Source organism: Podarcis bocagei (genome assembly GCF_964188305.1).
Source record: "Podarcis bocagei genome assembly, chromosome: Z".
Classification (NCBI taxonomy): Eukaryota; Metazoa; Chordata; class Lepidosauria; order Squamata; family Lacertidae; genus Podarcis; species Podarcis bocagei.
The window spans coordinates 18,554,930-18,575,589 of NC_138140.1; the positions used below are offsets into that span (position 1 = coordinate 18,554,930).

General features: G+C 45.5%; 1 protein-coding gene across 3 annotated transcripts in view; it reads right to left on the minus strand.

Annotated features, from left to right (window-relative positions):
• BRD3 (bromodomain containing 3) overlaps positions 1 to 13,362 on the minus strand; it is a 37,287-nt gene extending 23,925 nt beyond the window's left edge. For 2 of the 3 annotated variants that reach the window (XM_081178724.1, XM_081178723.1), the window contains exons 1-4: positions 13,168 to 13,362; positions 3,486 to 3,816; positions 1,509 to 1,646; positions 25 to 172 (exon numbers count right to left, since the gene is read on the minus strand). In XM_081178724.1, the coding sequence (XP_081034850.1) occupies positions 25 to 172; positions 1,509 to 1,646; positions 3,486 to 3,686 (487 nt within the window). In that variant the 5' untranslated portion in view covers positions 3,687 to 3,816; positions 13,168 to 13,362. The remainder of the gene's footprint in view (positions 1 to 24; positions 173 to 1,508; positions 1,647 to 3,485; positions 3,817 to 13,167) is intronic. The other variant, XM_081178725.1, reaches the window with a different exon arrangement.
• Positions 13,363 to 20,660: the final 7,298 nt, after the last annotated feature.

Here is a 20,660-nt window from a genome sequence, read left to right on the forward strand (position 1 = left end):
TTCTATGACATATGCCATCCCAACCTGTGCTGTGCCCGCTGCCAGCCATCTTCCGCGCTTTGCCTTTCGGAACTGGAGGCAAGAGCTCAACCTCTTCCTGTGGCATCTGAGCGACTTTTTGAAGAAAGATCTTCTCCAAGGCTTGGGCCATGAGAACGATGTCATCGGTGGGCTGGAGACGGGGTGGGAGAAAGCAGGAGGTCATGGGGAGGACACACAGGAAGGCTTGACACCTCACATCTATTTATTTGTTTGCTTCATAACATTCATACACCACTTGAGTGTGGTGGGGAAAGACCTCAAAGTGGTTTGCAAAGAAAGAAAAAGATAATTAAGATCATCACTTAGAAAAATTAACAGCAAGGATTTAAAACTTTCAAAAAAAAATTAAAAACGGATCAAAATTTGCACCAATCTTCTAAAACATCTGGGTAAACTTATCTAAACAATATAGCTCTTTGCAGGTGCTGCAACAAGTACAGCGAAGGTGTCCGTCCGATATCAATAGGCAAGAAGTTCCAAAGTATAGGTGCTGCCACACTAAAATATTGAGTTCTTACAAACATGGAACAAGTATTATGTGGCACCTGTAACAGCGCTAAGGCTGCTGATCAAAGGTGCCTGCCTGATGTCAGTAGGAACCCACTCATGCAGCAAAGCATTAATCACACTCTGGACCCAACCAGTCAGTCCCATTATGCTAGATCTAACAAGCCAGGAGGAACAGGGGTCAAGGTTGCATGTGGTCAGACGCATTGCCACCAGCATCTTGTCCACATCAGCTGATTGCATGAGGAGAAACTGATCCCATAAAACATCCTTCATGGCAGGAATGCGTACTTCAACCAGAGCTGCATCAAGCACAGAGTCATGATCCCTCCAGAGCTGCAACAAGCACAGAGTCATGATCCTGCCCTGTGGAACGCCCTCCCAGCAGATGTCAAGGCAATAAACAACTATTTTACTTTTAAAAGACAACTGAAGGCAGCCCTCTTTAGGGAAGTTTTTAATGTCTGATGCTGTATTGTTTTTAATATTCAGTTGGAAGCTGCCCAGAGTGGCTGGGGAAACCCAGCCAGATAGGCGGGGTATAAATAATAAATTATTATTAATTATTATTATTATTATTTAAAGCTGAGTGATTTTATCCTCAAAAGTGTGTAGCCAGTTGATCACAGCAGGTCTTCAAGGGCTCCAGAGGTCTCTCCTCTACAGTGGGAGTAAGTAACCCTGAGACCCTCCAAAATAACTCCACCAGCTGGTTACTAGAGGACACAATGTGAGCTGCAAAATGAGCCATTTTTGCAGGCCCACACTGCCACACTGTAGGCACAGTTAGGTGTTTTTAATAGTGTTTGGTTATCTTCAGAGTAAGACTTACACCACTTGCACTAAAGTTCTCGTCCGGCTTGTTTCATAGTCTGGACTTCCTCATAATACTAAAAGGACACAACACCCGACAACACCCGACAACACCCGACATCAGCCCCCGGGTCCAGATCCTTTACCTTATTGTAGATGTAGCAATTTGTAAACATGGTGTTGAAATCTTGCATACATTCGCTGGCACTCCAGTAATAGTTGTGCTCTAGCCGTTTCTTGATAGTCCCCATATCCATCGGGTTTTTAATTATTCTGTGGTAATCCTGTTGGAAGGAGGGAAATCTCGTTTATTAATTATTTGGGGAGGGGCAGGACGGTTTCAGCTAGAGGGACCTATAGGGAACCTTTCAAGAAGTCACACACCAGAGGCAGAAAGCCAGCCAGGGTGAAGGCTTGTGGCCTCCGAAAGGCAGATCACAGGAATGCAGCCCACATGCTGAAGGAAGTTTCCCACCACTGGTTTAGATAATCATATGCAGCATTTGGCGATAGTTACAAGAAACAAACCATGGTTAAGTATAACGGGGGGGATGGAAAATCCATGGCCCTCCAGATGTTGTTCATTACAGAATTAATATTTTTAATTCTTTTCGTAAACTGTTTTGAGGCATTTTCTTTTTCTTTCTTTTTTACACTCCAGTAGGGTATAAATTTTATGAAATAAAATTACATTACATTATGAAATTACAGGTATTGGAGGTACCTGTTTTAAGTAAATACATCTCCATCTCCTGTAAACCACAGCAAGCGTGGCCAATGACCAGGGATGATGGCATATTTTATTTATAAGCATATTTATATATCCCAGTTTTATAACAACAACAAAAATCAGAGAAGTTTACAACCATTATACATAAAGCCATATAAAAAGTTAAGATTTAAAAAAATCAGCAAACTATTGTGGAAAAGATGTATTGATTTCCTGTGTAAGTCTGAGGGAACAGAAAAGTTTTCAGGAGGCATTTAAAGGTTAAGATGGAAGTGGCAGGCAGTTCCACAGGATTGGGTTGATGACCCTAGAGACTTAGTTTCTTCTTGCTGCCAAATCAGTCTCACCAACTCAGGAAATTATGTTCCTGCAGAGAATCTCAGCGATGGACTTGGGATACAAGGGTTCCGGCACTCCCTGAGGTACCCGGGACCTCAGTTGCTCAGGGCTTTGTAAGTTAATACAAGGACCTTGAACCAGGCTTGGTAGTAGATGGGGAGCCAGAGCAGGTTGTCCCATGTTCTCAACCAGACTCTCTCCTTAGTAATCTGGATGCTGCATTCTTCACCAGGTGGAGCTTCCAAACCAAGCCCAAGGCCGCTCTACACAGAGCACATTACAGCGATCCAGGCTCAAGATTATGCATGGACTACAGTGGCCAGGGTATCCCTGTCCAAGTGTCCAGGAATGGTTGTGATCAGCAAACCAGATGAAGCTGGTAGAAGGCACTTCTAGCCACAGAGGACACCTGGGTCTCTAGTGAAAACAATGTATCCAGGAGTACCCCCAAACTACGCACTTGCTCCTTCAGAGATAGGTAAGTTAGCTGTTCTGGGTGGGGTTGCCCTATCTCCAGACATGGGACCCACCCACCTTAAGAACCTCTGCCTTCGCAGGAATCTAACACAGTTTACTGGCCCTCATCCAGTCCACTACTGCATCCAGACACAGGTCCAAAGCTTTCGCATTCTCTCCTGATTCAGATGTCAGGGAGAAGTAGAGTTGCGTGTGTCATCAGCTTACTGGTGACACCATGCTCTGAAACTCCTTTATCTAAGGAGCTGTCCTATGGAAGACTGAGCAAGCTTCTTTTCTGCTGCTCTGGGAGGGGAGGACCTGAACCTAAGGATTCAAATGACAATAAAGGATATTCTGACTAAACAATATGAAGAATTTTCTGACGGTAACTGCTTGGCAATGGAACTTGGAAGATTGGGGACTCTCGCTTGTTGGAGGTTTTTAAACAGAGGTTGGAAGACCATCTTTTGGGAATTCTATAGCTGTGATTTCTGCATTGCAATGGGTTCTACGATTCCTCATGACAACAGATGACGCCTTGTCAGAGCCTTTAAATAAGTGGGGAAACACCTCAGAAATAAGAAACATTACTCACTGGTAAATTCAATTTAATTGCATCAACAGGTTGGTAGAAAGGCCAGGCGAACTGGTGTTTCCACAGAGTCTTCACCACCACATTCTGCATGTACTGAAGTTGGTTGGTCTTCCGCCCAGGCTTGGCTGAGTTGGTGACCTCTGGGGGAGGTGGGTTCGCAGGGCCTTGGGGAGCCTGGATGGCTGAGGTGGCAGCAGACATCTTTCTCCTGCCTCCTCCTTGACTTGCTGGCGTTCAAGGCAGCCGCAGCAGGTCCTCGGAAAGGAATCGTTGTCTTTCTACGATCCCTGGATGGGATGGGCATCCCATTCCCAGGGACCAGCCATGCAGCCTGGAGAGCAGGGAGAGGACAGCAAAACATCAGTCGATGATTTCTAGAAAAGGGCGGAGGGAATACACATCGTGGAGGGCTTGATCTTTTGATCACAAGGAGCCAAATCTCGTTAGGCCCTCCAGTTCTATGACATGGAAGGAGAAGGAGGAGGAGGAGAAGGAGGACGGTTCCCCACCACGAGTCATTTCTTGCATACAAGGGAGAAGCTTGTGGGGCAATCACAAATAGCTGACTACTAAGCCTGCAAAGCCAGGGCCAGCCCAAGGCTGCACCCTAAGCCACACCACCCCAGGTCCTTTGTACATACAAGAGCACAACTGGCAGGGCAATCACATTTATGGGGCAATCCTTAGAACTGGCCTTGTTCATAGCAACTGATGGCACAAAAGCCTATTTCTGGAGAAGGACTGGGAGGAAATTTGCTTTGCTCAGAAACTGGAATTACATCTTGACTCCTTACAATGATGATGCAGTGGCAGGAAAAAGAGTGGGGAATGAGCTCTGTGACTTCTGTAAAATCAGACATCAACCCAGCATTCAAAAGTTGCCAGGAGCATTTTGCACCTTGCTTTGGGCCACTTGTGACCAAGTGAAGATGCCTGAGTGCCAGGATGACACCTGGTGCATCTACCATCTGGAGGTGCATTATTGGATCTTGACTGTTTTCACACACACTAGCAACACCTCCTATAAAATTCTATCCATATTTTATCTGCACAACTAGAATGAATTTCAGGAGCTAAAACGTTCTATTGAAGAATAGGATTTTCGATCTGTCTGGCCCAAAAATCACAACTAGGCATTCCGTTTTGGTGACTATTACATTGGTTTAAGGAGCTATATTGGTGCTTAGCTTATATATCTGAGCTTCTAACACTGCATCAACCTTCTGTATTTACTACACTACAAAGAGGTTTTAAAAAATGTGTTCTAACCATCCAAGTGTAGAGAAAGAATCCAATCTACAGTGGTGCCTCGCAAGACGAAATTAATTCGTTCCGCAAGTCTCTTCGTCTTGCGGTTTTTTCGTCTTGCGATGCACGGTTTCCCATAGGAATGCACTGAAAATCAATTAATGCGTTCCTAGGGAAACCGCCTTCAGACCAGGTCCGGGGACAGTCTGTCCCCCGACCTCTTCTGAAGGCTGGGGGGGGGGGGACAAGGGCTTTTCTTCCCACCCCCAGCATTTTAAAAAACCCCGGGACAGTGGAGGACTTCTCCGCTGTCCGGGCGATCTTAAAATGCTGGCGGGCGGCATTTTAAAATCGCCCCGGACAGCGGAGGACTTCTCCGCTGTCTGGGGCGATTTAAAAGCCCCTGGGAAGGCAGGCAGGGGGGAGCAAAGACTTTCGCCCCCTGCCCGCCTTCAGAAGGTGTTCCCGCCCCACCTCCCCCCTTCGGAACAGCGTTCCGAAGTGGGGCGGATGGGGCAGCTGTTCCCGCCCCACCTCCTCACTTCGGAACAGCGTTCCGAAGTGGGGCGGATGGGGCAGCTGTTCCCGCCCCACCTCCCCCCTTCGGAACAGCGTTCCGAAGTGGGGCGGATGGGGCAGCTGTTCCCGCCCCACCTCCCCCCTTCGGAACAGCGTTCCGAAGTGGGGCGGATGGGGCAGCTGTTCCCGCCCCCCCTCCCCACTTCGGAACAGCGTTCCGAAGTGGGGCGGATGGGGCAGCTGTTCCCGCCCCACCTCCCCCCTTCGGAACAGCGTTCCGAAGTGGGGCGGATGGGGCAGCTGTTCCCGCCCCACCTCCCCCCTTCGGAACATCGTTCCGAAGTGGGGCGGATGGGGCAGCTGTTCCCGCCCCACCTCCCCCCTTCGGAACAGCGTTCCGAAGTGGGGCGGATGGGGCAGCTGTTCCCGCCCCCCCTCCTCACTTCGGAACAGCGTTCCGAAGTGGAGCGGATGGGGCAGCTGTTCCCGCCCCCCCCTCCCCACTTCGGAACAGCGTTCCGAAGTGGGGCGGCTGGGGCAGATGTTCCCGCCCCCCCTCCTCACTTCGGAACAGCGTTCCGAAGTGGAGCGGATGGGGCAGCTGTTCCCGCCCCCCCTCCCCACTTCGGAACAGCGTTCCAAAGTGGGGCGGCTGGGGCAGATGTTCCCGCCCCACCTCCCCACTTCGGAACAGCGTTCCGAAGTGGAGCTGATGGGGCAGCTGTTCCCGCCCCCCCTCCCCACTTCGGAACAGCGTTCTGAAGTGGGGCGGCTGGGGCAGATGTTCCCGCCCCACCTCCCCACTTCGGAACAGCGTTCCGAAGTGGGGTGGCTGGGGCAGATGTTCCCGCCCCCCGCTTCGGAACAGCTTTTTAAAATGCTGGGGGTCGGCAGCGAACGCTCCCGACCCCCAGCATTTTAAAATCTCCCCGGGACAGAGACTTCTCTGCTGTCCCTTGGAGATTTTAAAATGCTGGGGGTCGGCAGCGAACGCTTCGCTCCCGCCCGCCAGCATTTTAAGATCGCCCGGGGCGGGGGGGGGGAGGCAGGCGGGGGGGAGCAAAGACTTTTGCCCCCCGCCGGCCTTCAGAAGAGGTCCTCTTCTGAAGGCCGGCTGTGGGCGAAAGTCTTTGCTCCCGACCGCCAGCATTTCCCTATGGGCTTTGGTCTTGCGATGCAAGCCCATAGGGAAATTCGTCTTGCGAAGCGCCTCCAAAACAGAAAACCCTTTCGTCTTGCGGGTTTTCCGTCTTGCGAGGCATTCGTCTTGCGGGGTACCACTGTACTACGTTTTTCTTACCATCCTGAAACACATACTGAGCACAGCCAGCACAAATTCACAACATTGAAAGAAAGCTAGGTGGATATATATATTGGGCAAGACATTAACATGGCTCAGACTCAGAACACGCCAATATAACTCCTAGACTACTAACAGCTAAAAGTAAGAACATGCCACCAATGTATTATTATTTCATACAATTTTATATACTGTACTGCTTACTTGTTTAAAAAACCTCAAAGCAGTTTGCAAGAATACTAAAACACTTTTAAAAAATTAAAGCATGCAATAACAATAATAATAAAACCAGCAACAACCTAAAAATTCACTAGCCTTCTAGATACCTGTGTAGGCTTATTTATACAAAACTGTTTTGAGCAGGCACCAAAAAGTGTAGTGAGGGCACCTGTCATTAGGCAGGGAGTTCCAAAGTGTAGGTGCCATCACACTAGAAGATGAAGTTCTTAATGACATGGAATAGGTATTACATGGCATCTTTAACAGTGCCAGTTCCAGAAATCAAAGCAATTGAGAGAGCTTATGTGAAATAAGGCAATGGGGAGAGAGAGATGTGCTCAATCATATCAACCAATTACTTATTTGAAAACCAACTATAAAATGTTGAATCTGTAATGGTGAGCAGCCCAAATAAGATCACATCTAAATCATAAGTGTAGATCAAATTGGATTTATTTGGGTGGTGCCCAAGTAAATTCTACTCAGAGTAGAGCCCACTGAAGTTAATGGAAACAAGTTACTCGTGGCCATCAATTTTTGTGTGTCTACTCCAAGTATGGCTAACATTATGTTGTAATTAAAAGTATTTATCATAAGCTACCCTTCACCCAAAGCATCTCACATAAACAAAGTACCAGCGAATGCCAGCAGCAGGGTTCAAATCCCCACTTGGCCAAGAAACTCTTGAGCTCACATCCCCCAGAGCCATCTGGTTGGTCTTGTGCTCTTGCATGTGCTAAGGACTTGGGAAGACTGGCCCTGGCTTTGCAACCTCGGTAGCTGCTATTTGTGATTGCTCCCCCAACGTCTTTAGTTGGGTTTTCTTTAGTGCCGTTTTTAAAACTAGCTCTTTATGGTTTTTATGGTGTGTTTGCAAATTGCCTTGAAATGCATGTAAAAGGGGATTCATTATTATTATTATTATTATTATTATTATTATTATTATTATTAAGCTTTTGGTCCAATCCAGCAGCCAGGCTCTTATTACGTTCTAAGAACCTAAGCAGAGTTTGCTAGATCTAGCCAAAAGTTACCCATCTCCTCCAGCATCCTGTCCTCACAGTGGCCAACCAGGTGCCCTAAACCCTCAATCAGGACCAGAGTCCAAGAGCACTCTCCAATTCTGCAGTTTCCATAAACAAGTATTCAGAAGCATTACTGCCTCTAATCATGGAGTCAGAGCCTGGCCATCATGGCTAGCAATGGTACCCCTTGATATCCTCTGTGAATTTCTTCTCTTTGAAAGGAGGAAGGCAGGAAGGTGAGGCCACCTGTCCACCAAGAGCCTGGCACAGTGCATATTTACTTGCAAGTACATGCCTCTAAGTTAAATGGAACTTAATTCTATGCGAATATAGAACTGTAGCCTTATTTGGGTGCAAGTCTTGGGGAACCATCAATCAGCGAAATAAGCTTCCCAGTAAACACCAAGAACCTATACTAGTGGAGTCCATAACTGTATTTCAATGAACACAACACCCTTGGAAGTGCACAATGTCTTAGATTCAGACTAAGTGAGTAGAACTCAGATCCCACTGAAATAGACAAGGCTGAAGAGGTCAAAAGCAAGCTAGCAGTGACTTAATTTAAACCCTTGATGGCAACTTAAATTCAGCTAACTTAGCCCAGGAATTGTGAGCAATTCTGGTCACCTTACTGCAAAAGGCATATTAGACTAGATGGTGATTGGCCTGATTCAATAAGGGTCTTCTTTTTATGTTCAATCAGTGCCCTCCCTGACAATCCCCATCAGTCCTCAACTGGAACAGCCATGCTTCCATCAGCCCCAGCATTAAAGAGCTGTACAGGCTGGGGCTGATGGCAATTGTGGTCCCAAACATCTGGAAGATGACAGCTTGGGAAAGGCTGATTTAGACCCAACACAAAGTTTCAACCTGCTTAAGAGCATAAGAAGAGACTGCTGGATCAAAACAATGATCCATCTTAGTCCAGCATCCTGTCCTCACAGTAGCCAACCAGATGCACACTATGGAAAACCCACAAATGGGATTGGAGCACAAGAGTACTCTCCCCTCCTGCAGTACCCAGGAAGTGGTACTGTACTTCTTTTAGGAATGACTCCTTCTGGCAGTTTGTTTCCCAGTGCCTGGTTGCAGTGTTAGAAACTCAGATGTATAAGGTAGCAGCCAAATGTCTCCTTAAACCAAAGCTTCAGTTGCCAAGACAGAATGTCTAGTTGTCATTTTTGGGCAAGATGACTCTAAAGTCTTACTTTTCAAATGATGCACTAACATATTTGATTATCAGTTAAACATCTGGCTAGTTCAGATGACAACCCTGAGCTAGGCTAAGAACTTTGAGAACTTAAAGAAAAGTCAAATTATCCAGGAACACTTCACATACCTGGACCATTCCTAGCTCTTTTTCTTAATGATGACACAGTCCATTCATAACATATGAATATTTTTCACAACTGTGAGCAGGGCAGTGGAATGGGGTAAGTGAAGACAAGCTTCAACAATTAGCTGTAATTGTTCACTGCTCCTGCTTAGGCTGCACAGAAAAAGCATTTTGGTTCCTGAAATTTATTCTGATTGTGCAGGTAAAATGTAACTGATAGAATTCCACAGGATGTAGTATTAATGTGTGAAAACAGTCAAGATCCAATGATCCTCAGAAACGCACCTCCAGATGGTGGAGATATCAAGCACCTTCCTGGCACCCAGGCAACCTCACTTGGTCACAAGTGGGAAATAGTTAGGTGCAAAATGTGCGTGGCGCTTGGCTGATTTTGAACACTGGTTGGGATATACAAAAGAGGACCCCCACTTATATATATACGGATACCACCCTGAACACACCAGCAGGGTCAGGACTGGTTAGTACTTGGATGGAATACCAGGAATACCAGGTGCTATAAGCTTGGCTTGGAAGGGATAGCTCAGTAGAGCATGAAATTATTAATCTCAAAGTTCTGGTTTCAAGCCCCACATTGCAGGTGGTTGAACTAGATGGCCTTTACGATCCCTCCCAACTCTACAATTCTATGATTCTAAGGATAATGAACTGTTCCTAGTATTATTGACCACTGTCTCCATACCCCCTCATCATGACCACCATCTCCCCCTCTCACAAACCCCAAATTCTGACACAAAGTTGTTGAATTTGTCATTAATGGATTTCTGCAGGGGATTCTCATCCCCAATAAGCCTGCAATCCTAAACACACTTGCTTAGATGCAAAGGTGAAAGTAAGAACATAAGAGCCTACTGGATCAGGCGGAAGGGGCTAATCTAGTTAAGCACCCTGTTTCCACTGTGGCCAACCAGATTCCCAAAATGGGATGCTCATGAGCAGGACATAAATACAATGGCACTTTCCAATCGCTGTTCCCCATCACCTTGCATACAGAGACAACAAAACCTGCATGCCCAAGACAGTCTATCATACAAGTCTCCAGGCCAAAGGGGGCTCATCAAAGTCCAGCATCCTCTTCTCAGAGTGGCCAACCAGATCTGGAAGCACATAAGCAGGACCCTAGCGCAAGAGCAACTCTCCTCACTTGTGATTCCCAGCAAGTGACAACCAGAGGCATCCTGCCTCCAGGAATAAGGAAGAACATAAGAACTTGCTGGATCATGCCAAAGGGGGCCCACCTAGTCCAGCATTCTGTTCTCACAGGGGGCAACCAGATGCCCCAAAGCAAAGCCTGCAAGCAGGACCCAAGCACAAGAGCACTTTCCCCTCCTATGGTTTCCAGCAATGGATCACACAATTAATAAGCACAACCATTCAGTTTAAGTCAACAGAGACTCTGGGCAGAGATGACACCCCAATGAAATCAATGTAACTGGCAACACAATCTTATTAGCCTTGAACTGGAACTAGATATCACAACCAGGCTTCCACAAGAATGCTACAAGTGCGTCAGGCGGGCTCTCCTTATCCAAGGAAGAGGACTCAACATTTGCCATACCTAAACTCTGGAACAATATGTGTTCAAAACAAAACAACACTGCTCTAGGCCATCAGGCTTCAACTGGCAGGTCATGGGCAACTTCCACCTTGCAACTTGATCTATGGTGGTTTGCAACAGCAGCACTACCACCACAATGATATATGAGAAATAAACTAAGAAATGGGTCCCCCAGTGCAGAATTGTGTTCATAATGGGTTGTGGGTCTGAAAAAGTTGAATGCAGCTGGAGTGAGCAGAGGGAGGGAAATATGAAAGCTGCTTTATACACATAGTCAGGTCATTGGTCCATCTAGCTCAATAATGCCCAGTGACTGGCAGCAGTTATCCAGGGTTACAGACAGCGAGACTCTCCCAGCTCTTCCTGGAGAAGCTGTGGGGGACTGCACCTGGAATCTTCTATGTGCAAGACAGATGCTCTACCACTGAACCGTGGCCCTTTTCTTAAAAATGTCTAGTCCTTGTGGTTCTGCATAAAGGGCAAAATTAAACAGGAATACCTTAGTATGGTCCCATTTAGCTTAGTATTTTCTACACTAACTGGCATAGGCTCTCCAGGTAGGGATAGGGGTATTTCCCAGCCTGACCTGGGACTTCCAATTCTGCATTTCTATTATTCTGTGCATGCAAAGCAGATGTAGCCTTTTCTCCAAAATAAAATAAGGTTCCAGACCTCCTGGTTCTAATAAAGGGATAGTCTAGCTCAGTACTGCCTACACTGACTGGCAGTGACTCCAGAGTTTCAGACAGGGAGGCTCTCCCAGCTCTACCTGGAGATGCCATGAGAGATTGAAGCTGAGCATTTCTGCATGCAAAGCAGGTGATATACGCGCTGAGCCACAGGATCCAAAGTTAATTGGGATCTACTGTTAGATAGTTAGATATCCATGCAATCTTCAGTAGACCAAGGAGTTTCCAACTCCTAGTTATTTTACAATAGCAACAAAACAAGGATTCCCCCCCCCCAAAAAAAAGGCTACTGAAATGAAATGAAGAGCCAGGAGTGATTTTTTTTTTTTATGCAAAAGGATTGCAAAATTAGTTCAGTTCTGGTACAGAAAACAAATCCTTGGGATCTGAATATGTTCAGAGGCGGCCTGCTCCTCAGTTTGAAATTCTTGTTTTGGAAGCGATTATAAACAACCAAGTAAATCCAACAAGTCTCCTTGATGCTGCCCCAGAACATGGGCAGAGTGCTTGAGGCAGCATCCCTGTCCATGTCTCTTTTTTTTAAGGAGTTGGCCTGCAATCCTAACCATAATTCCATTGGAATAAGCCACACTGAAGGCAAGAGAACAGACTTCCATAATATAGACATAGTTAGGATTGGGGGTCCCAATAAAATCAGCTGATTACCTTCCAGGCAAACAGGTCTAAATCAGCAGGTACAACACACATCAGATAGACACACCAGTTAACTCCAGGGACCAAAATCGGGTCCTTGGACCTTTTGACTGTGGAATTGAGAGTGCAAAGCCCAAGCTAGAGATGGGGAGTAATGGAGCCACATTAAGAGCCAGTCTGGCATAGTGGTTAGAGTGTTGGGTTCGGGCATGTGAAAACCAGGGTTCAAATTCCCCACTGAGCCATAAAGCTCACCGGGTGGGCATGACCTTGGGGCCAACCACTCTCAACCCAACCCAACCCAACGCAGCAGGTTTGCTACTGGGGATAAAATTTGGAGATGGGGTCACGGGTATGTAAGCCACCATGAGCTCCTTGGAGGAGAGATGGGATATACATGCAATAAACAAACCAATCAACCACACAACTAACTGCAATCGCCCCTAAAAGAGATCTCCATATGCAACAGGGGTTTTAAGGAAGAAGAGAAAAGTCCCCCCCCCCCGCAATCTTTTCTGAGTTTTCTAAAGTGACTACCACACAGGAAAATTAAAAAAAACGCAACACACCCCGAGAGAAAAGCGAGGAAACAGAGCGCGACGCGACAGGAGACAAACCAAGGCGCTCGCTGAAGCCGCCTGGACGAGGAAGCGGCGCTGCTTCCAGCCGAGCGGAGCCAGGCGCGCAGCAGCGGCAGCAAGGCAAGCGGCGGGCGCACGGGGGGCCTGGGCTGGTGGAGAGGCGAGCTTCTCCCCGCCCGCCGTTCCTTTGTGCGAGCGCGGGCCGGAGGAAAGCGGGATCGCTCGCCCTTCTCCCCGCTTCGAAAGATGGCGGGCAAGGAGGGAGGGAGTCCGGCGCAGAACGAGGGCGCACGGAGCCCTCCTTGCGTCTGCTGCAGGGCAGCCGCGCGCTCGCCCTTTTGTTACACTGTTGCCAGCAGAGGAAGCGCAAAAAGGAAACGCCGGAGCGGCGCGCTTGGAGAAGGGAAAGGAGCCTTTGTGTGCGCGATTTTGCCTCCGCCCTCCGCGGCCTGCTCTCTTCTTCTTCTTCTTCTTCTCCTCCTCCACCACCACCAAACCAAAGAAGCCCCCCCAGAAGCACGTCTAGCTTGCTTACTCGGGCCGGCCGGGCTTTTTCTTCCTCCTCCTCCTCCTCCTCCACCACCACCTCCTCTGGCTGCTGCCGGTAGGGCTCGACTGATTCCCCCCTCCTTCCACTACCACCACCTTTTTTTTCTAGTTCTCTCCAAAGCAAGTAAAGAATTGATGTGCTACGAGCTACAGAGAGAGAGTCTTTTTCAGAGCTAGGCAGGCGCTCTGCTCATGCGTCCCCGCCGCGAGGGCCGCTGGGTAACGTAGTTTGCTAGACCAGCTTGCGAAAGGTGCTCCGCCCCGGCCAAGACTACAAATCCCAGCCTGGAGCACTGGCTCCTTTCTTTCTTTGCGCCCTCCTTTTCTCTCTCTCTCTCCCCCCCCCCCCCGGTATGGACCAGAAAGCGGAGGAGGATCGAGCTTACGAAGGTTTCACATGCGTCTGTATGTGTACACACAAACACAGGAGCAACATGGGTGGGGGGAGGTGCAAAAATGTGTTTCCCCATTATTTCTTTTTTGAGGCGGAGGTGTCCAGGGGGGCAGGCATTTCCAAGAGGAGAAAGTCTGCCGCCCGGGTCTTCCTCCATGCGAATACATCTCTCCCGCCTCATTTTGCTTTTTTAGACTAGGAAAAGGCGCGAGGGGCGTGATACAGCTCTTCTCTTTCAGACTTTCTCGTTTTTGCTTCTTAAAGACTTACCAACTGGTAATAATTTGTAGTAGTAGCGCTGTTATTATTCCTGACTTAATTATCGTCGCGGATTTGCATTTGAATCATTTCCAAAGGTATCTGGCATATTCCTGGCTGGCCGGCGATATATTAAATCCAAAACACATAATATTTATTGATTCCTGAAGACTTAAGGCTGGTAGAAAATATTGTTAATAGTACTATTATTACTGATATTATTATTACTGGTTTGCATTTGAATCATGTCCAAAGGAGTCGGCATTCCTGACTCGATCATACATATTGTAAATGCAGAACACAGCACATATATTTTTCTCCTAAAAGCTTACAAACTGATTGATATTATTATTACCAGTTGTTATTACTAATGTTTTTTATTAACAACAACAACAATTTGCATTTGTATGATTTCCAAAGGGTATTTGCATTCCTGATAGGCCAGAAATATTATAAATGCAGAACACTGCATGCTTGTTTTATTTATTTATTAAGTGTGTTTTGCTGGATTTTTCAATCATACAGAAACAAACAAAAACTACACACGACAATCATATCCATAAGAAAAATAAAAGTTTTTTTAAATGAAACTGGCTAAATAAAATAAATAACAAAGTATTCCCATCAAAGTATATGGAGTTAAGTGTTCTTGGGCTTTATTGTATCAATATATAAAGGAAAGGGTCATTTTTATTTTCCTCAAAGCAATCAGTTCTGTTTGCACACTCTTACCTGAATAAGACTAGCCATTTTCATTTATTTCTCAGACAACTCATTTTATATTAAAGTATTTCTGTAGTGCTATAGCGCCATATTATGAAATAGCTGTTGGGGTGGGTGGGTGGGTGTGTGTGTGAATTCCTGGGTGCTAAGGTCCAAGCTTGGGGAAAGTGCTTTTTGGTGAGAGAACCCCAACAAAGATTGAAAGAGTCAAAATATGCAGCAAAGTGAACCATGGAATTATAAACTGTTAGGGCTTTACAATATGCCCTTCTAAGTGAGTTTCAATATTTCCCCATTCAAAGTTCCTTACAGACATTTGGAAAGAAAGATAGTGGACTAGACACCTGTCAACAGGTTGTTAACAGAGATAATTATGTCATGATTAATGATAGCCAAGCCATAAATCTTGGCGATCATATTTGCTCTGGAAAAGCAGAGGGAACAAGAGATCAAGCTCTGATGCTCTGAAAAGTGGCTTTCCGTGCTGGGAGACCAAGAAGCTTCGGGGAACCCAATGGGGGCAAGTGACATAGAGCCAAGGAATCTTCCTGTTGCCCAAACACATAATAGTCCTTAATGTCAGCCCTTAGGGTATATGGTCAACAAAGCCTTCCTTTCTCTTTTTCTTTAATAACTTTTTTATTCAAAATTAAAACAAAACATATTATCCAGAAACATATCATCCTTATTCCCCCCCATTTTTCCTCCCTCCCCCCACAGAACCCCCCCACCCCCGACTCCCTCAGTTCCATTTTTTGATTTCTCTAAAAAGCTGTTTTCTGCATGTTACACAGTTGTATAGATCCTCAAACTATTTAGCTGATTATTATCAATAAAAAGTTTGTGAATGTTTATTCAAAGCGGCAAAGCCTTCCTTTCTCCAATTACTTTTGAAACTGTTATAAATCATGACTGTGGTGATACGTCCGCTGGTTGAAATTTGCATCTGGGGTAAGAGTTAACTTCTGGATTAAGAAGAGATTATCACAGAAGAAGTTTAAAAATGTGGTAGAAGAATTATTACACCCTTCGAAGAATTAGTGAAAGGATATAAGACAGGGCCAAAATAGTTTCAAAATTGTATAAGGTGTTATTAGACAAGGAGAAATCACCAAAGGAAAGTTTGAAAGAATACTGGAAGTTAGAAATTCAGGAACAGATTTTAGATGAAGAATGGGAAAGAATCTTTCGGCAGCCACCCTTTGTTGCAACCTTTAGGATAATCCAGGAATGGGTTGAAGTTGGTACAAAAATGGTATTATTCACCTGTAAGGTTATAAGTAAAGGTAAAGAAACCCCCGACCATTAGGTCCAGTTGCGGACAACTCTGGGGTTGCGGCGCTCATCTCGCTTTATTGGCCGAGGGAGCCGGTTTACAGCTTCCGGGTCATGAGGCCAGCATGACTAAGCCACTTCTGGCAAACCAGAGCAGCGCACGGAAACACCGTTTACCTTCCCGCCAGAGCGGTACCTATTTATCTACTTGTACTTCGATGTGCTTTCAAACTGCTAGGTTGGCAGGAGTTATATCATATTACAAAATCTGGAAGTAAGAATTGTTGGAGGAAATGTGGAGTGATGGGAATATACAGTCATATGTGGTGGGATTGTCCATTAGTTAATGAATTTTGGAAACAGATTGGTATAGAAATATTGGGAATTGTGGGTAGGAAGGTGGGACTATCTAAATTAATGGTTCTTATTAGTCTGAGTAGCACCGAGTTAAAAACAAAAGAGGAATGTAAATGAGTAAAATTGATGGTAACTGCAGCCAGACAGGTTATAGCGAGTAATTGGAAAAATGCAGAAGAGCTAGGGGTGAACCAATGGAGGAAAAAACTGAATAATATTATAATTTTAGAATATCTAACTGTGAAGATCCACAGAATGAAAGGGTTCAAGGTCAGTGAGAAAGAGGAGGATTGGTTTGAGAAGATAATGAATTATTTGGGTAGGTTTGAACAATTTGGGGCAATTAAAATGTTAAAAGTTAAATAAACCTTGTGGATGAAGGAGTGTTAACATATATAAAATTGTACATATGGTTGATTTGAATATGTTATTATTGATTATGTATACGCAGTGTATCAGCCGCCTGGGAGATTTCACTGTTTGTGTTTTGGTTGATGGTAAAAAATAAAAAAAGGGGGGGAGAAGACATTATCATTAAAAACTGAAAGCAAAACGAAAGGCACATTTCAATTGTTTGTGACTAAGAAAGATTCCAAGAAATGGCTAAAGGGTGTTCCAACAATTAGAATTCTTTATTTTATTTTGATGAAAGTGCTCAGTTCTGGCACCTCTCAGGTAGGCACCATTGCTACTCTTAAGATAATGAGGAAGGTGTTCATGGTGAATTCCGGCACCTCTTTTTCTATAAGAATAGCACTGCATACACCTGTCAGAAAGTTGCAGAAACTGGAAAACTTAGCTTTGTTACAAAGTGGTAAACATTCTTAATTTATTGGTATAGGTCAGAACACAAGAGTGGCTGGTGAGAGCCATGTGGTTGAGCTAGAGCAATCAGCTGAAATCAGCTGGGTTTCTCAGGTAGACTGGGGGTGGGGGACAATAGGACTGCTTACACCCAAGGTAAAGGAAGTGACATAGCTAAGCCTGGCAGGACAGCTTACTCTGTGGTATTAACCAATTCATGCATTAATTAGACTTAAGTATGTTGGCTATGGGACACAGATGGCACTGTGGGTTAAATCACAGAGCCTAGGACTTGCCGAACAGAAGGTCAGCGGTTCGAATCCCCGTGACGGGGTGAGCTCCTTTTGCTCAGTCCCTGCTCCTGACAACCTAGCAGTTCAAAAGCACGTCAAAGTGCAAGTAGATAAATAGGTACCGCTCCGGTAGGAAGGTAAACGGCGTTTCCGTGCGCTGCTCTGGATCGCCAGAAGCGGCTTAGTCATGCTGGCCACATGCCGTATGCCGTAAGCTGTATGCCGGCTCCCTCGGTCAATAAAGTGAGATGAGCGCCACAACCCCAGAGTCGGTCACGACTGGACCTAATGATCAGGGGTCCCTTTACCTTTACCTATGTTGTTTATATGAGGCTGGTTATCCCACAACAATGAGACAACGTACAATGTTTAGAACATAAAAATTACACCATTAAATTAAAAAAAATAATAATACAGACATCCATGAAACTAAATGCCTCCTTACAGGACTGAAGCCCTAATTCAGCAGTTCCCGGCAGCACCTGCAGCTGAATTGGATCACCTAGCTGGAATGGTGAAGTCAAAGCTGGGCTGAGCTAGCCAGGGTGGAGTTAGTGCTGGCTTGTGCCAGAGGTATCTAATGCCACTGAAGACACAATTGGGATTCAAGATGATCCTAACAGATTGGAGAACTGGGCCCAAACTAGCAAAATGAATTTTAATAGGGACAAATGCCAGGTTCTTCCCTTACACAGGAAGAACCAGCCAGACAAAACTAAGGGGGACACCTGGCTTGCCAGTACTCTGCAATTATATTATTCTATGTAGATATTTATCTGTTTAAAAAAATGTGTACGAGAAATTCCTCTGACCAGGTAAACGTCTTCCTTATGTTATTCTGTAGGAGATGGATAGCCCTTTCAATTTCAGTTCTTCTCCCTAATTTTTCCAGGTTGCACATTTCCACATCAACTTGCATTAAAAAACGTCTTCGCAAAAAATCAGTTGCCTGTTCATGCATACACCTAATGTGCAACTTTTTGCAAGCAATTTACCTTAATATTTGCATATGTTATTTTCACTGTGTGGATTTTGATATATATATATATATATATATATATATATATATATATATATATATGCACCTGGGGAGGGGAGGCACATGACATAGCCAGAGAATTGCATTGCAAAACATGGGGAGGTGTAAATTTTTGAAGGACGGCTATATTTTGGTTCATGACTTGTTTTGGGAAGGATGGATTCATAAACTCATAGAACTGTAGCATTGGATGGGATTTCCAGAGAATCATCTTGTCCATCACCCTGCAATGCAGGAATCACAGCCAGAGAATCTCTGGCAGATGCCAATCCAACCTCTGCTTAAAAACCAGTGAAGAGGAGTGCACCACCTCCCAAGGTAGTCCATTACAAGGTTGACCAGCTCTTCCCACCAGAAGAAATCTTACCATCAGAAAAGTTATTCCTAATGTTTACTCGGAATTTCCATTTTTTATCATCCATGGGTACAGGTCCTCCCCTCCAGAGGAGCAGAAAACAAGATTGCTCCATCTTCTAGGGAAGATGTTATTGGTCAGGGATGTTGCAGCATACATACAGATCATCCTTTCTGAGTCTTGATGCCAAAGCAGAGAGAGGGATGTTTCCCAGGGGGGCATAAAAAACTCAAGGTCTAGTGGTGCCTGGAGTAAATAACTGCAGGTGTCTGGAAAATTAATGAGACACTTAATTGCATAAATGTGGGTTCCTGTCGAGAAAAGGACCAGGGAGGCTAATCAGGAGGATCCCAAGAAGTCTGGGAGTGAATGAGGAGAGATAAACAGCTGTTGCCTGTTGTGTATGTGGCTTTGTTGTCGTCTTCATGTGCCATTTGACCATTTTCTGTTCGCACAACCATCACTACTTTGCCTCTGTAGCGCTGCAATGCTTCAAGCAGTAGTATGTTACTTCAGAACTACCTGACCAGAGTAGACCATATAGTCCAGCGTCCCTTTTCCTACAGCAGCCAGGAGGGATGTGATGAAATATCCACAGTCTGTTGTTTGTCTCTGCAGAGATATATATGAAACATTATTCACAACACATCACTACAGTATGTTGCTTGAAAATCAAATCAAATTATTCACTCCAAAAAATAATAATAAAATCCACATATTACCATGAGATTGAAGGGGATTATAAACATGATCTTCTTGATGCGTATAACAAAATAAGGTTGCCATACAATTTAGAAAAGATAGGGCTTTAAATTTCCTTTGGTTGCATAAATCTGATGTTCTGACAGATAGCAAAAGCAACCCTGGACAGCTCAAACAACCTTAATGTGAGTTTGTGGGAGGGTAGGTTGTATGCTTGAGTCCCTTAATTCCTGGATCCAACAAGGATTCAATTGCTGTCAAGTTTCTTGGTATGTGTTGCTGTTTAGTTGTTTAGTCGTGTTCGACTTTTCGTGACCCCATGGACCAGAGCAAGCCAGGCACTCCTGTCTTCCACTGCCTCCCGCAGTTTGGTCAGACTCATGTTTGTAGCTTCGAGAACACTGTCCAACCATCTCATCCTCTGTCGTCCCCTTCTCCTTGTGCCCTCCATCTTTCCCAGCATCAGGGTCTTTTCCAGGGAGTCTTCTCTTCTCATGAGGTGGCCAAAGTATTGGAGCCTCAGCTTCATGATCTGTCCTTCCAGTGAGCACTCAGGGCTGATTTCATTAAGAATGGATAGGTTTGATCTTCTTGCAGTCCATGGGACTCTCAAGAGTCTCCTCCAGCACCATAATTCTTGGTATGTAAAGGCCCTCAAGGTATGGGTCATTAAGGTAACAAAGGAAGTGGCTCTGTGCCAGAGGTAGTTTGAAAAACAAAAGCCTGGCTGAGGTGTGTGAGCCAGAAGCTAGAACCAAATAAGCCATGTGGGAGACACAGCCTGATCTTTGTCTGGGTATCCCAGTTTGTGGCTATGGGAGAAGCAAAACCCTCTTTGGATGCTAATGCTATGAGCCCCTCCATCGTAGGCTCAGGTTCTATACATGTGTAAAAAAGCTTCTCTCCCTGTGTCTTTAATTGATGTGAGTCATTCTGGAAGACAATTTGTTGTTTAGTCGTTTAGTCGTGTCCGACTCTTTGTGACCCCATGGACCAGAGCACGCCAGGCACTCCTGTCTTCCACTGCCTCCCACAGTTTGGTCAGACTCATGTTTGTAGCTTCGAGAACACTGTCCAACCATCTCGTCCTCTGTCGTCCCCTTCTCCTTGTGCCCTCCATCTTTCAGCGATCAGCCTTCTTGATGGTCCAGCTCTCACTTCCATACATCACTACTGGGAAAACCATGGCTTTAACTATACGGACCTTTGTTGGTAAGGTGATGTCTCTGCTTTTTAAGATGCTGCTGGAAGACAATAATTGTCTGCAAAGCAGGATAAT